Below are 17526 nucleotides of genomic sequence, written 5' to 3' on the forward strand. Positions count from 1 at the left end.
CAGGCGTTGTAGGGAGGTCATACAGGCACATGGAGGCCACACACACTACTGAGCCTCATTTTGACTTGTTTTAAGGACATTACATCAAAGTTGGATCAGCCTGTAGAGTGGTTTTCCACTTTAATTTTGACTGTGACTCCAAATCCAGACCTCCATGGGTTGATAAATTGGATTTCCATTGATTATTTTTGTGTGATTTTGTTGTCAGCACATTGAACTATGTAAAGAATTAATTTTTTTGAGCAGTATATATATACAAAAGTATGTGGACACACCTTCAAATCAGCGTATTCAGCTTTTTCAGCCACACCCGTTGCTGACAGGTTTATAAAATCGAGCACACCGCCATGCAATCTCCATAGACAAACATTGGCAGTAGAATGTCCTTACTGAAGAGCTCAGTGATTTTCAACGTGCCACAATCATAGGAAGTCAACTTTCCAACAAGTCCGTTCGTAAAATGTCTGCCCTGCTAGAGCTGCCCCGGACAACTGTAAGTGCTGTTATTGTGAAGTGGAAACGTCTAGGAGCAACAACGGCTCATCCACGAAGTGGTAGGCCACACAAGCTCACAGAACAGGACCTCCAAATGCTGAAACGCGTAGCAACACTCACCTCTGTGTTCCAAACTGCCTCTAGAAGCAACTTCAGCACAAGAACAGTTTGTCGGGAGTTTCATGAAATGGGTATCCATGGCCAAGCAGCCGCACACAAGCCTAAGATCAACATGCGCAATGCCAAGCGTCGGCTGGAGTGGTGTAAAGCTTGCAGCCGTTGCACTCGGAAGCAGTAGAAACGTGTTCTCTGGAGTGATGAATCATGCTTCACCATCTGGCTGTCCGATGGACTAATCTGGGTTTGGTGAATGCAAGGAAAGCGCTACCTGCCCCAATGCATAGTGCCAACTGTAAAGTTTGGTGGAGGAGGAATAATTGTCTAGGGCTGTTTTTCATGCTTTGGGCTAGGCCCCTTAGTTCCAGTGAAGGGAAATCATAACGCTACATCATACAATGACATTCTATACAATTCTGTGCTTCCAACTTTCTGGCAGCAGTTTGGGGAAGGTTGGTGTGGAAGAACTTGACTGGCCTGCACAGAGCCCTGACTTCAACCCCATTGAACACCTTTGGGATGAATTGGAAAACCAATGGCGAGCCAGGGCTAATCGCCCAACATCAGTGCCCGACCTCAGCTCTTGTGGCTGAATGGAAGAAAGTCCATGCAGCAATGTTCCAACATCTAGTGGAAAGCCTTCCCAGAAGAGTGGAGGCTGTTATAGCATTAAAAGGGGGACCAACTCCATATTAATGCCCATGATTTTGGACTGAGATGTTTGACAAGCAGGCGTACACATACTTTTGGTCGTGTAGATTATGTTTAAATCACAGATTTTGACTGTAAAACTTCATATTTTGTTATTTCAGGGGGAATATGTTTGTGTCTCAGAGGACATAGCCACAGGTGTAAACCTGGTTTGTATGTGTATTTGGGCTGAGACATGCAAGTGTAGATCTTCTTTATATTAGTATTAGGACTCAATCAAAGGTGTACACCTGGTTTGTAGAAGTACTGGAGCTGAGTTGCAGGAGTAGACCTAGTTTACAGTTTATGAGTATTCAGGCTTTGGCACATTTAGACCTGGCTTAGTTGACTAATTGGGTTCAAGCACAGGGGCAGACATTGTATATCTGTAAATTGGAGTTGAAGTACAGGTGTATACCTGGTTTGTATGAATATTGGGACTGAAATGCACAAGTACACCTACTTTTATGACAAGTGGGGTTGACATAGCAGTAGACCTGTTTTTATTTTTTTTAAATCAATATTGGGCTAGACATACAGGTGTACATCTGGCCTGTAAGAATATTGGGGCTGATATACTAGTGTAGACCTGGTTTGTATGACAGTTGAGGCTTGGGCACTGGGATAGAACTGTTTTATATGAGTATGCCCATGGATTTACCTGGTTTACATGCGTAATGTGGTGTAGGGATAGTCAAGTCTCACACAGGTAATGGGTCTGGATGGACCACACGTTTGTGGTAAGAAAAAAGTGAATGGGGCTGCGGCACGTGTTATACCACTGTACTGAGTGTATCTATGAAATGAATAGCGTATACAGGTCAGAAGTCACAGGAATAAGATACGCAAATAACAAGGTTGGGGTGTGCAGCGAATAGCTGGATATAGGTTACTGTTGGCGACTTGAGCAATATAGGCCTAAGGATAGTGGAAAACAGGGCCGAGATAGGCAAGCAACACGGATGAGGTGTATTGGCAAAGGAACTGGGGTCTGTGAGTAACAAATAGGTCATTTAAGGGTAGGATATGGGGGTTAGGGCATGGGGTAACAGGGCTGGGGTGTGTGGGTAATTGGGCTGAGGTATATAGATATTGAGGCTGAGGAATAGTGGTAAATTGTATTATAGGCAGAGCACTGTATGTTCACATCTTTTACAATTGTGACCAAGAATAAAACATGCCTTTTTACGTGTAAAAAAAATAAATATGGATTACATTTTAGTGTCACTAGTGGCATACAAATTTGGGAATAAGTGGGTTAATGTGGATGCTACCATGATAACAGATAACCATATGTGGATCGTGAATAATGATGAGTGAGAAAGTTACAGAGGCACAAAGATCATACCCCCAAGATATGCTAACCTCTTATCATGACCAATAACAGGGGAGGGTAGCATTTTTGAGGGGTTATAATATTTGTGAATTTGTGCAAATACTTATGAAAAAAATAAGACATTTCAAATGGGGAGACTAGATACATAAAGTGCTTTCATTTCTAAACAGTAAAACAGATACCATATGCTAGAATATACCCTAATATAAAAGGTGACATTCTGTGCTGTCGCCTCATATGAAACATCTTATCTCAAATCCAAAACGCTGGAGGATAGGGCACAAATTGTTTTTTGCTTCACTTCCAAATAAATACAGAGGGGAGTGTATATCCTCAACAATTCCTTTTTCATTAGTGTTTTTAGATTTCATAGCGTTTTATGGTTTATTTTGTTTATGTGTCATTGATCAGGTTGTATGACACACAACTAATCTTACCTCACATAAACCACGAATAAGCAATACAGAACCAGCCACCAATAACTGCTATCTAATATTAGAGAGGTCAAATGTTTTTGATAAATTATTCAAACAATAAACTCTACATTTAAATATTTCATGAGCTCTAATATTTAACTCTAGTCCACTGTATAATAGCAGACAAAGGCTTTGAGATCTTCCATTTGACTGAGTTAATCTTTGGGCATGGGGTAATCATCAGAGAACACATGCACACGAGCAACAAGGCTGTGCTCTGACTTGCACTCCCAGGTAATTGGGCCCAGCAGGATGTTTGTGCACCAGGTGGGGTGGTGCAGGGGATTCAAATGACTATCCCCAGAGCCCCATGGGACCAGGTGAATCTGGGAAGCAAAGCAGCAACCAAACAAGCCAATTAACTGGCTGATTCCGCTTCCAACTCAAGACATCTGCCTTGCATTGATTATACAGTGGTTAAACCACAAACGAATTGTCAAACATTGTCAATCCCATGACCTCACTCAGATACTCCGGTACCTCCCTGCCTTTATACATAATACATAAAGAAGATCACCCAGAGACAGATGTCATGTCCCAGCTACAGGTGGAATGGGGGTTGTGGGAATGATGTAGCTACTGGTACACAGACAGACAGAGACAGACCCTGTGGAGATGGTGAGTTCAGCTCAGGGAGTCCTGTTACGACAGTGTAACCATGGGTACCAAGCCACACAAACACACTGCCCTGAAGGTACTGTACCTTTATCCCTGATGTTGTTTCATCATTCTCATGAAGACGAAGAAAGAATATGTCAGTGCATTTTACATTTGACCAACAACACATTTTATCTTTGTTATCCGATATGATTTAACCAAATATTGTATACAAGTGGAAGTAGTAGAAAGCTATGTTGACTGCTAAGACCATATAAGACTTCCTGTGCTCTATAGCTCATAAAAGTTACCGATTACATACAGTATAGTGTACACAGTATGCTGTGCCTGCCAGCTGGGAGAAATTGGGCCACAGCCAGGGAGACTGCGTGAAAAAGCAAAAATGTATTCCCACGTATAGTACACTGTACCAGTCTATAGAGTAAGTTACAATAGGCCTACATATCACCAAGGGTTACACATAGAGATCCTAGTATTCTAATTCCTAATTCTATGGGGTTACATTGGGGAGGAAAAGCAAACTGATCTCATTAGGCTTCTGGAGTTGGGTGGGGAATAATATTTCTTTGCGGCATTTTCATTCAACATCGTGTCTATTTCTTTCAACATAGTTTCCCTATGATTGTCATATTACTGTATAGGATTGTCTTGAGAATGGAGAGAAGAAGATAGAGGGTATGTGAGTAAAAGCACAAAGGCTGACATAGTGACAACATCAAAAAAGAAAAGGGGAGAGGTGGGTTTCAGGAAGATGGACTAAGAGAGGCAGGGGTTGGGGGAAGATAGAGATGAACAGATGTAGCCCTAGTTGTCCAGGTGGCCATCTTTGACTTTGTGCTCAACTTCATGTAGGCAAAAGCTCAAAATAAACTGGGGTATAGGCTAAATAACAATCTATCCTGAAGATGACCGTTATGTCAGTCCAGATACAGTATTTATTTACTAGTCTATGATTTATGATTTACTCTCAGTGCATCAAAGGCACACTCAAAGGTACACTCATCCATGACATGCCATTTCCATCGCTATTCACACAGCCGTAACTGGAAACGAGGAACACCTATGTGAGAATGCGGTTCATTGACTACAGTTCAGCATTCAACACTATTGTTCCCTCCAAGCTTGACACCAAGCTCAGAGCCCTGGGTCTGAAAACCACCCTCTGCAACTGAATCCTGGACTTTCTGATAGGCAGTCCACAGGCTGTGAGGATTGGCAACAACACCTCCTCCACACTGACTCTTAAAAGGCTCTGCATAGTCAATCCAGAGTCTGAAGTGGCCGTACAGCATTTACTGCGATGCAGCCTCCGCAGACGTCAGGGCTTTCATACTTCTTGCGCTTAGCGGAGCAGAACAGAGCTGTTGTGAAGGAAGTTGTCAAGGAAGTGAGTTTGTATTTATACAGGACCTACCACCCCCCACCTACCATCAACCAATCATGTCAATGCGGAGCTATACGGAGTGCTCCGCATTGTTCAAAAAATTGAGAGGCGCACGGTGATGCGGTACGGAGCTTGATTTGGCCTCTGCATGCCTCCAGAGGCTCAGCAATTGTGTCACACCCTCCATACCAAGCCTCCGACCACATTTCGGATCAAGCATAAATTGTCTTTAACAAAGGGGCCACCCAGGGTTGGGTCCTCAGCCCTCTCTCTATTCACCCACGGCTGTGTGGCTTTGCACGACACCAACTCCATCATCAAGTTTGCTCTCGACGCCACGGTTGTAGGCCTGATAATCAACAATGACGAATCAGCCTATAGGGAGGAGGTAAGTGAACTGGCATTGTGGTGTCATGACAACAACCTCTCCCTCAACGCCAGCAGAACAAAGGAGTTGATTGTTGATTTCAGGAAGCAGAGGATGGAACACGCCCCAATCCACATCAACAAGACTGCAGTAGAGAAAGTCCTCGGCGTCCACATCACCGAGGACTTTTCATGGATCCACAACACCACTACTCTTTTACAGAGGGCACAACAGCATCTCTACTTCCTAAGGCAGCTGAAGAAATTTGGCATGCCGCCCTGGGTCCCCTCCAAATACTATCACTGAACCATCAAGAGCGTCCTGACCGGTTGAATCACGGCCTGGTATGTGAAATGCTTCATCCAAAACCGCAAGGCCGTCCATCGGGTGGTGAAGATGGCCCAGGACATCACTGGGACCGTGCTCCCACCCATCTTTGACATCTACTCAAAAAAGTCCCTGAGGAAGCCACACAGCATCATCAAGGAACCCACACCCCAGCCACAGGTTGTTCACTCCCTTACAGTCGGACAGACGGTATCGGAGCATGAGGTCTGATCCCAACAGGCTCAGAGACAGTTTCTATCCACAAGCCATTAGACTTCTGAACACCTGAACTGGATTGACCACCTGCTCTGATTCTCTGCACCATAGCACACATGCACTCACTCATGCACCCACCCACCCACCCACCCACACAGACACACACACACACACACACACACACACACACACACACACACACACACACACTCATGCTACACACACATCACAACTGCTGCTACCAGACTCTTATTATACTGCTCAATTTATACACTTGCCCCCCATCCCCCCTTCCCCAATACACATGTTACACAGGAGGTTGGTGGCACCTTAATCAGGGAAGAAGGGCTCGTAATAATGGCTTGAGCGGAATTAGTGGGAATGGTATCAATATGTTAAACAGATGGTTTCCATATGTTTGATGCCATTCCATTAGCTCCGTTCCAGCCATTATTATGATCCGCCCTCCCCTCAACAGTCTCCACTGACTTGTAAATATCGGACTATAAATAAATATATATATATATATATGTTTATATAAACATTGTTAAAATCTGTTGTTCTGCCCCTGAACAAGGCAGTTAACCAATTGTTCCACGGCCGTCATTGAAAATAAGAATTTGTTATTAACTGACTAACCTAGTTAAATAAAGGTCAAATAAAAATAATGTTTAAAAAATTTTCCTTTCTGTATTATATTTATGCTAAAATGTTTATTCTATTCTAATGCCATTTACTTTATGTTCGTATCCTTATCTTTTCGTATTTTTTATTGTTGTTGCATTGTCGAGAAGGAACCTTCAAGTAAGCATTTCGTTGGACGATGTATGCCATGCTCATCCCATACATACGACTTCAATAAAACTTTGAATTTGAAACTATAGGCCCTACTCCTAAGCTTTCATGTTGATGATTCCAGAGAAGAAGAGCAAAACAAGAAGGTTGAAACTGTGGGCCCTACTCCTAAGCCATAGGGGCGGTGTGGAGCTTTCTTGTTGATGATTCCAGAGAAGAAGAGCAAAACATGGAGAAGGTTGAAACTGTAGGCCCTACTCCTAAGCTATAGGGGCGGTGTGGAGCTTTCTTGTTGATGATTCCAGAGAAGAAGAGCAAAACACGGAACAGGTTTACAAGCACAAAGTGACTATATCACTAAAATGTGCTATTTGGTCTTAATTTAAGGTTATGGTTAGTCATAAGGTTAGTAGTGCAGTTAAGGTTAGGGTTAAGGTTATCTTTAAAATCCCATTTTACGAAGAGAAGTTGTAGAAATGGGCGGGGTTTATGACTTTGTGGCTGTGGTAACTAGTGACGATCCCAGGGAAACGGAGCAAGCGGAAATCTCTTTGCCACGCCTCTCAGAACTTCGTACTGAACTCGCCGGCATCTCGAGAAAGACTGCTCTTCCCGTCACCTTGACCTCTATTTTAATTACAAAGGTAAGTGACAACCGACATTCATCTGTTTTGTGAGAAAACTTAGTGTTTTCACAATATTCAAACTGTTTTGAAGACACAGCTTTGAGTTGTTCCCATTGAGGTATAAAATAAGGTTATTCGTTTCCGCTAGCCAGCCCATCCACTATCATGTTGATTCATCCTGTTTTCAAACAGTGTAATCCGCACTTTCGCACGTTAACTTTTGAGTAACTTTAGTTAGATTCCTAGCTCATTTGGCTACGCAACATTTAGTCCAGTGACTGTGTTAAAAATGATGTAGCCATCTGTAGTGCATTTTCCTGTAATATGACGATACAATTCATCTTCATCGCAGTGATGTTGCCAGAATTGTGTGAGTAACCTTTTCATTCATACCGTGCATTCTCAACCCACGTACGCGACTTTTTGCACACCAACTCCAGGTTCAAGGGACGTTCCATTGGGAGGATTTATAGGGGATCTCATGTCAATCGGATCATTTGAGATCCTAAGAAAAAACGTACACAATGTCATCCACAACGCCAAGAGTAGATGGCTTGCAACGTTCAGAACGATAAATTATTGGTTTGACTTTCAAGACGTCGTCTATTGACATCCTGTAGTCCTTCTAGCCTTGGCCTAAAGATACCTTACCAATGCTGCAGTCCAGTATCTTGTGATTTATCAGATGGACAGTAGCTAATCGAATTAGGCAGCCAACCTACTGCTAGCACGACTAAGCTTTAAAACCGCCAGGAAGGACACCTTTTTTTTTGGGGGGGGGGGACTCTTGGGTGAATTTTATTTGTATTTTTATCCACCACTGACAGGTTGTACTGGACTTGATAGGTTATTTGTATTCAGCAGTCAATTGGCCTCTGATATGGAAAGGCCATTTGGGGCAGTGTTCACGTTCATTGCCTTGACCTAAGGTCAGATGGTTTCTGAAAAACGTCAGTACCTCAAATTACTGAAACTGAAAGAAACATGCTGATTCACATTTACAGGCTCAGTAGAGAGTTTGCACAATGGACATTGAGGTATCATGTTTTATAGGACTAAGAACTCGTGTCATGGTGAGACTATCTGGTAGTCTTAAAACATGTTTTTTTTTTAATTACTTTTCTCCTCTAAAGGTCGAGCACCATGTCCATCCTGAAGATTCATGCCCGGGAGATCTTTGATTCCCGTGGCAACCCCACTGTGGAGGTGGACCTTTACACTGACAAAGGTAAACGTTGCTATCGGCCTAACATAATGTTAAGTGGTCCTCTGTAGCTCAGTTGGTAGAGCATGGCTCTTGCAATGCCAGTATAAAACATTCACTGCGTGCATACATTTTAAGTCGCTTTGGATAAGTGTCTGCTAAATGGCATATAAAATCTGAAAATAGCTTAAGCCTAGCTTACCCAGGTAAACACTAGCTTACAAAGAACTCGCAAGTAAAAGCATTCACTTGATGATATTAAAACCAGGTTAGGGCCTTTTACCTTTTATTGGACAGGACAAACCCGTTTTCACGACTTCTGGTATATCATCAAAATAACTTAATCACAGCACGTTTTTGTACTCATTCAGCAGTTTTATCTGATTTAATTAGAATACTATTGGAAGTTAATGTTGAAAGTAAAATGTTTATTCCTTAAACATAAGTTGAAAATGATTCTGTCGCTGTTTCCTATTGACAAGAACTTTTGATAAATTGCTTGATGTCAAAACACAGTTTCTGAAGTGTCCAACTCAATATGCAGAAACAGTTTATGATACCTTTGTGTGTGTATATATGTATGTGTGGACACCCCTTCAAATGAGTGGATTCGGCTAATTCAGCCACACCTGTTGCTGACAGGTGTATAAAATCGAGCACACTGCCATGCAATCTCCATAGAGAAACATTGGCAGTAGAATGGCCTTACTGAAAAGCTCAGTGACCTTCAACGTGGCACAGTCATAGGATGCCATCTTTTTAACAAGTCCGTCAAATTTCTGCCCTGCTAGAGCTGCTCCAGTCAACTGTAAGTGCTGTTATTGTGAAATGGAAACGTCTAGGAGCAACAGCGGCTCAGCCATGAAGTGGTAGGCCACACAAGCTCACAGAACGGGACCACTGAGTGCTGAAGCTACACTCACTACCAAGTTCCAAACTGCCTCTAGAAGCAACGTCAGCAAAATAATTGTTCGTCGGGAGCTCCATGAAATGGGTTTCCGTGGCTGAGCAACCGCACAAAAGCCTAAGATCACTCTGCGCAATGCCAAGTGTCGACTGGAGTGGTGTAAAGCTCGCCGCCATTGGACTCTGGAGCAGTGGAAGCACGTTCTCTGGAGTGATGAATCACGCTTCACCATCTAGTTGTCCGACAGACAAATCTGATTTTGGCGATGCCAGGAGAACGCTACCTGCCCAACTGCATAGTGCCAACTAAAGTTTGGAGGAGGAATAATCTTCTGGGGCTGTTTTTCATGATTCGGGCTAGGCCCCATAGTTCCAGTGAAGGGAAATCTTAACGCTACACCATACAATGACATTCTAGATGATTCTGTGCTTTCAACTTTGACAACAGTGCAGAATGTGAGGTCCATACAGAAATGGTTTGTCAATCGGTGTGGAAGAACTTGACTGGCCTGCATCGAGCCCTGACCTCAACCCCATCGAACACCTTTAGGATGAATTGGACCACCGACTGCGAGCCAGGCCTAATCGCCCAACATCAGTGCCCGACCTCACTAATGCTCTTGTGGCTGAATGGAAGCAAGTCCCTGCAGCAATGTTCCAACCTCTAGTAGAAAGTCTTCCCAGAAGAGTGGAGGGTGTTATAGCAGCAAAGGGGGGACCAAATCCATATTAATGCCCATGATTTTGGAATGAGATGTTTGACAAGTAGGTGTCCACATACTGTTGGTCATGTATGTAGTACATTTTATGTTTAATATACACTACATGTGCCACAATAGTAATCCTATTACTAGTATTTTTAATAAAAATTGTCGCCACCTTAAACTGCATATGCACCTAAAACCCTTTTTGACAAGTGGTAAATAAATCACTTGTATCGATTAGGGGGGGCAACGGGTTGTATGCGCTGGTGACACTAACCCTACTGAAACTGCAGGATCCTGGGAATAATATGCATATCACTGGTTAGAGGGCAACATGGAGAAGACAGCCAGCTACATTTTGGATTGTTGCAATTTAAAAAAAAATATATATATTTTTTTTTTTTCACGTGGGTCGCCAACGCAAAAAGGTAAACATAACACTATTTTGTTAATCACTCGTTGATATCACATCGAAATCGTCGGGGAAAATGTTTCGGTTGTGTATACTGTTTAAACTAACATTGTTCAAAGGCCACACTAATGAGTATTTTTATATCACTGTTTACAAGAGAATTTGCTTAAGACTATGGTCAAAGTTTTGTAATGTCGGGTGGAGATTCTGGGAGGCTGCCGAAACGGGGATGAAACGAATCAGTTGCTTTGTTATCTAACGCAAACGAATCACAACCCGACATAGGATATCAACACTGACAAGGTTGGCTGTTGAAGTGATAGTTTGACTTTCAAATCTGTGTTGTTGTGAGGCCAGTGACCATTTTTATAAAGAGAGACCGTACTGAAATCGCTGTCCCATTTGAGTTTGAAAATGACTGCGGTTCTAAATCCTGCGCCCCCGCCATCCCAGTGCGTATGACAAAATCAATATACTTTTTTTTATACAAACATCACCAATCTGATGTAAAAAGGATGTGTAATTCCTCCTCGAATTTGATTTGGTCAACATGAGTTTGTGTAATTTTAATAACGCATAATGTTCACATCAAGGAAAGTTGCGTAATATTAAATATGGCTTAGTTTAGGATGATAGTAAATGAAGCAAACGCAGATTGTAAAAAAATATATGTATTTAAAAAAATCTCATACACTGAGTGTACAAAACATTAGGAACACCTTCCTAATATTGAATTGCGCCCCCTTTTTGCCTTCAACAGCCTCAATTCGTCAGAGCATGGACTGTCAAGTGTTCCGCAGGGATGTTGGCCAATGTTGACTCCAATGCTTCCCACTGTTGTGTCAAGTTGGCTGGATGTCCTTTGGGGTGGTGGACAATTCTTGATACACACTGGAAACTGTTGAGTGTGAAACCTAGCAGCGTTGCAGTTCTTAACCCACTCAAACCAGTGCGCTTGGCACCTACCACAATACCCCATTCAAAGAAACTTAAATATTTTGTCTTGCCCATTCACCCTCTGAATGGCACATGTACACAATCATGTCTCACAAGTTAGAGTTTTTAAGCTGTCTCCTCCCCTTTATCCCCACTGATTTTGAAATGGATTTAACAGTTGACATTAATAAGGGATCATAGCTTTCACCTGGATTCACCTTGTCAGTCTGTCATGGAACGAGCATGATACTCAATGTTTTGTACAGTCAGTGTATGTTTCTCACTAGATTATACATTTGGAGAGTTTTAAAAATGCTGTTATGCACAATTTAACCAGGTGCTCTAGAAGTAGTGACTGTGCAGCAGCCTGTTCATTCACCCTCCCTACCTTTTTTTATTCAAATTTGACAGTGAGTTCAAGAGTTCCTCCTATAGGTGATTGCCCTACTTTTCATGAGTCAGTATTTTCTATCTCTGTCACTGTTCTCCATCTCCCAGGTCTGTTCAGAGCAGCTGTACCCAGTGGTGCCTCCACTGGTATTTATGAAGCCCTGGAGCTCAGAGACAACGACAAGTCACGCTACCTTGGGAAAGGTGTGTATCTGGGGCTAAAATAGTGTAACTTCATTATACTGTATGATTATGATGGCAGTCTTTTCCAGGGAGGTCTCTATAACTTGCCATCTGCAATCTTCACAGTCTTCCTTCCTTTTTTATACTCTTCCTCTCTGTCAGGTCTAAAAAAGCCTGTTACATTGGTGAGTTTGCTCCAATTATGTGTGTAAAGCCTGGATTATCGATGCTATGTATTGGCCAATGAGTCTTTAAAGCCACAGGATGCCATATTGGTTCTCCTCAGAAGGAGAATGAGTGGAATTCTACAGTATTTCAATAAAATGACAAAATTACATGTATTTGTTGTAGTTGGGACTTTAGGATTAGTTAAATTATAATTTTTTTATCACTGTTTTGTTTCGTTCACATAATATAATTTTAAAGTATACATTAATTAAACCTGCAGTGGTATTCAATGCTTTTCGGCCGGGGCCCCCTTTTTTATTTATTTATTAATATTTTTTTAATTCCACCAGAATTTCTGATGAACCAATCCCATATATGTCACAATCTTAAAATCGATACATTTAGATTTTTTCAGAAAACAAGTAACCTTAAATTAATTACATTTTAGTCTCTTATCACAAAGAAAAGAAGCCTATACATTTAATTTCAAATGCTCTTTCTCAAAAACATTTGTATATGGTCCCATAATTGTACAATCTGTACTCTTTATTTTTTTTAAGGGTGGGGGCAGTTTAGAACACAACTTTGAATATCACTGCCTTAAGGTGTCTGTCATAGAATATACTTGGCAAAAACGAATGTAGACATTTGTATTGCTTTTTAAAAAAAATTACAATTGAGGAAGAGTACCAAAACAGCGCCCTCTGTCAGTCATACAGGGTTTATACACATTGAAGATTTGCTAGACAAATCAACATTCATATGCATCGACATACTGGAGAACTACGGAGTGGTGATCACTTATGCATGATTTCTTTTTACGAATTAGCTTAATTGTTTATCCAAGGCATCTTTCCTGTCTTGTGTGATGTATGTTCTTGATGACTTTGGAAATGAAAAGCGAGACTGATCTGTTGTCTCTCTTAACTACTGTACTCATCCTTGTGCATGAAGTCATCCTTGTGCATGAAGTCAACACTTTGTCACTAATGGTTGTATGATTCACCAAGCTTGATAACAAGGAAGCTAAAAAAACGTATTCGATTATTAGTGCTCTGACTGTTTTGAGGACCATTTTGTTTGCGTCTGAAAAAGCATACTGGATTGTTGATGTTGATTGAATTGTTTGTTTCCAAATCCCCCATCTGTCTCCATGTTTCTTAGTCAGTAATGTTTCCTTGGTCTTTCAGGTGTTTCACAAGCAGTGGACCACATTAACTCTACACTTGCACCTGCACTCGTTGGGCAGGTAGGAACATAATATTTTTAAAAAGTTGATGTTATTCCGGCAATGACATGGAATGTTGTCTTGATGTTTCCCACCCTAGTAAAGATAAGCAGGTCTAGTGTTCACTCCACTTCCACATACTCCTAGTTAATGCAGGCCTAGTTCCTCAGTGTGCAATGTGCCAAACACTCATTTTATTTCTTCATCTCAGGAGGTGTCTGTGGTTGAGCAGGAGAAAATCGATCAGATCATGCTTGACATGGATGGCACCGAGAACAAGTGTAAGTTGTTTCAGATTAGAATACATCAGAGGAGTATTGTTTATATTGTCTTATGTTTTACCTAGTTTAGTTGAATGCACTGACTGTAAGCCACTCTGAATGAGGGCGTCTGCTGAATGACTAAATATTTGCCCCATATGAAAGTGTATCTTATCTATTTCACTTATTTATTTTTCATGTTTTTGACACATCAGCCAAGTTTGGTGCCAATGCCATCCTGGGTATTTCCCTTGCGGTGTGTAAGGCTGGTGCAGCTGAGAAAGGCGTCCCCCTGTACCGTCACATCGCTGACCTCGCTGGGAACCCAGAGGTCATACTGCCCGTACCGGTGAGCACAGGGCATATTTTACTGTTATTTAATATCAAAGTGCGCTCACAAATGCCGCCTTGTCTTCAGTGGTGTAAAAATACTTTAAAGTACTACTTAAGTAGTTTTTGGGGGTATCTGTGGGGCAGCAGGTAGCCTAGTGGTTAGTGTTGGGCCAGTAACCGAAAGGTTGCTGGATCAAATCCCCGAGCTGACAAGGTAAAAAACAAAAATAATAATAATAATCTGTCGCTCTACCCTTGAACAAGGCAGTTAACCCACTGTTCCCCGGTAGGCTGTCATTGTAAATAAGAATTTGTTCTGAACTCACTTGCCTAGTTAAATATAAAGGTTACAATTAAAACATCTGTACTTTATATTTTTGACAACTTTTACTCCAATTCCCAAAGAAAATAATGTACTTTTTACTCCTTACATTTTTCCTGACACCCAAAAGTACTCGTTACATTTTGAATGCTTAGCAGGACAGGAAAATCGTATAATTCATGCACTTATCAAGAAAACATCCCTGGTCTTCCCTACTGCCTCTGATCTAGCAGACTCACTAAACACATGCTTCGTTTGTAAATTATGTCTGAGTGTTGAACTGTGCCCCTGGCTAGCCGTTTAAAAAAAACTATATATATTGATACTTAAGTACATTTCAAACCAAATACTTTTAGACTATTACTCAAGTTGTATTTACTGGGTGACTTTTACTTGAGTCATTTTCTTTTAAGGTATCTTTACTTTTACTCAAGTATGAAAATTGGGTACTTTTTCCACCACTGCCTGTCTTACAGCTTGTTGTGTAGTTACATTTCTCCACCTAGGTCTTTTTGTCAAAAGATCTTAAGGGACTGATTAATAAAATAATTCGATATTATGTAATGAAATGTCATTTTAAAAAATTGTGGATTTCTGATTTCCCAGGCCTTCAACGTGATCAACGGTGGATCTCACGCGGGCAACAAGCTGGCCATGCAGGAATTCATGATCCTGCCGGTGGGTGCCAGCACCTTCAAGGAGGCCATGCGCATCGGGGCTGAGGTCTACCACAACCTGAAGAACGTCATCAAGAAGAAGTACGGCCAGGACGCCACCAATGTGGGAGACGAGGGGGGCTTCGCTCCCAACATCCTGGAGAACAAGGAAGGTACGAGAACAATGGGATCAGAGGGTTTTATTTTCAGCCCAAAAAACTATATTGTGATACTTGATTGGATTCAGCTCTTTACATTAAGGGAAAAACTCACCTCATTCACCCCTGTGTAGTACCCACATGATCACAAGGTGCTGCCAATATCTAATTAACCATATTTTAACAAATGTACATCTCTGCTTAATTTTCCATAGCTCTGGAGCTGATCAAAGAGGCTATCAGCAAAGCAGGATACACAGAAGAGGTTGTGATCGGCATGGATGTGGCAGCCTCTGAGTTCTACAGGGATGGGAAATACGACTTAGACTTCAAGTCCCCTGATGACCCAGAGCGTTACATCACTCCTGATGAGCTGGCTGACCTCTACAAGAGCTTCTGCAAGGATTACCCAGGTGTGTGTGTCCTGTCCTCTTTTGTTGACCTATTAGTCATTCCTTGATAATTGTTTTAAACCTATGTAATGTTGTCTCTGGCTGGATCAGCTTTATTTATACTTTTTTTTTCTTTTTTTTCTCACAATTCAATCATTGTACGCTATAATTGAGATGGGCACTGTGTTGAATATTATGGTTCAAATACCTATTGTAGGACTGCTCTGAGCTGGCAATTGAAATTAAAGTTACACACAAAGTTATCAATTGTCCTTTTCTATGGTTGTCTACTCTGTAAAGTATAGGACTGTGACTTTCCTCTCTGTATGTGATCACTTACAATCAATGTCCCCTCTTTGACAGTGGTATCCATTGAGGATCCCTTTGACCAGGATGACTGGGAGGCGTGGTCCAACTTCACCGGCAGCACTGAGATCCAAGTGGTGGGCGATGACCTCACAGTGACCAACCCCAAACGCATCACCAAGGCCGTGGAGGACAAGGCCTGCAACTGCCTGCTGCTGAAGGTCAATCAGATCGGCTCTGTGACCGAGTCTCTGGCCGCGTAAGTTTCAACCTCCCTTTACTCCATAATGACTTATACAAGAGGAACTCCAGCCTCTTTTATTTTATGCCTTTTCTGAGATTTGAGTTGACGTAATTGCACTATAAATATGCATTACAATCATGATCTATTCATGAAACTGTCAACAAACCGAGATGCGTCTCATATGAGGCAAGTCAAACAGCCTGACAGTTGCAAGTCTAACGTGAGCCTTACATTTTATTTAATTTTCCAACTGTGTGAAAATGTCTACCTAATGACTCCTCTCTTCCCACTGTCCAGGTGCAAGATGGCTCAGTCCAGTGGCTGGGGAGTGATGGTCAGCCATCGCTCTGGGGAGACAGAGGACACCTTTATTGCTGATCTGGTGGTGGGCCTATGCACTGGACAGGTAAGGGGCTTCCCAAAGGAAATACTGTTGGTATTCAACTGTATATGACAGTTGAAATACCAATTTGTATTATATAGTCATATTACTGTATTTTAGTTACTGTCTTCATTACTGCTGTTTAAGTAATGTTGCCTCTGTTCATCTCCAGATTAAGACCGGGGCTCCTTGCCGCTCTGAGCGTCTGGCCAAGTACAACCAGATTCTCAGGTGAGGGTTCATGTCCTTTACAGCCTAATCAATGTTGTGACGCTTGTCATTTTTGTTCTGCTACAAAGGCTTTCTTGTTGAGCATGGTTTTCACATATGGCATCATAACAATTGTATTATTGAATATTGCTTTGTAGTGTTAAACTTTATCCCCCCCGTTCATTCTCAGAATTGAAGAGGAATTGGGAGACAAGGCAGTCTTTGCTGGGAAGAACTTCAGGAACCCCCTGGCTTAACTGAGTGCAATGGGAACATACTCATGGGCGTTTAGCAAGCATTCTAATGATTACTTACAAATGCTAAAGAAGCTTACTGATACTCTTTCAGATTTTGGTTTACATGCACATAACGAGGTAGCTAGAAAGACTCATTCAAAGTTCCAGTCCAATACCATAGGTTATTACATACATTCCGCTGCCCTAGATTAACAAGTTACCTGTGAGTTGCAATGAATGTCTTCCAATATAGAGCAAAATAATTATATCCATGAGTAATCAATGTAATGGATTGTGAAATTACAAAAGCTGCAGCCTAGCTGTAGATGCAGTGAATAAACCCCTTTTTTTGAAACTGAGCCATTTGCAATTCTTTGGTCATTTATTCTCAGCAGGATGTGTAAATGTTTGATTGTCAAGCATATTATAATAACAGTGTGATGGGTGAA

The 17526-nt window shown here is 41.7% G+C and overlaps 1 protein-coding gene across 1 annotated transcript; it reads left to right on the forward strand.

The window, feature by feature from the left end:
* Positions 1-7316: 7316 nt before the first annotated feature.
* On the forward strand, positions 7317-17436 carry eno1b (enolase 1b, (alpha)). Its single transcript, XM_014132379.2, has 12 exons — positions 7317-7465; positions 8581-8675; positions 12108-12203; positions 13541-13599; positions 13790-13859; positions 14054-14187; positions 15100-15322; positions 15523-15720; positions 16063-16264; positions 16547-16655; positions 16804-16862; positions 17032-17436. The coding sequence occupies exons 2-12, from the start codon at positions 8591-8593 to the stop codon at positions 17096-17098; spliced, it is 1302 nt and encodes a 433-aa protein (XP_013987854.1). The 5' UTR covers positions 7317-7465; positions 8581-8590; the 3' UTR covers positions 17099-17436.
* Positions 17437-17526: the final 90 nt, after the last annotated feature.

The sequence above is a fragment of the Salmo salar genome, chromosome ssa12 (genome assembly GCF_905237065.1).
Source record: "Salmo salar chromosome ssa12, Ssal_v3.1, whole genome shotgun sequence".
Taxonomy (NCBI): Eukaryota; Metazoa; Chordata; class Actinopteri; order Salmoniformes; family Salmonidae; genus Salmo; species Salmo salar.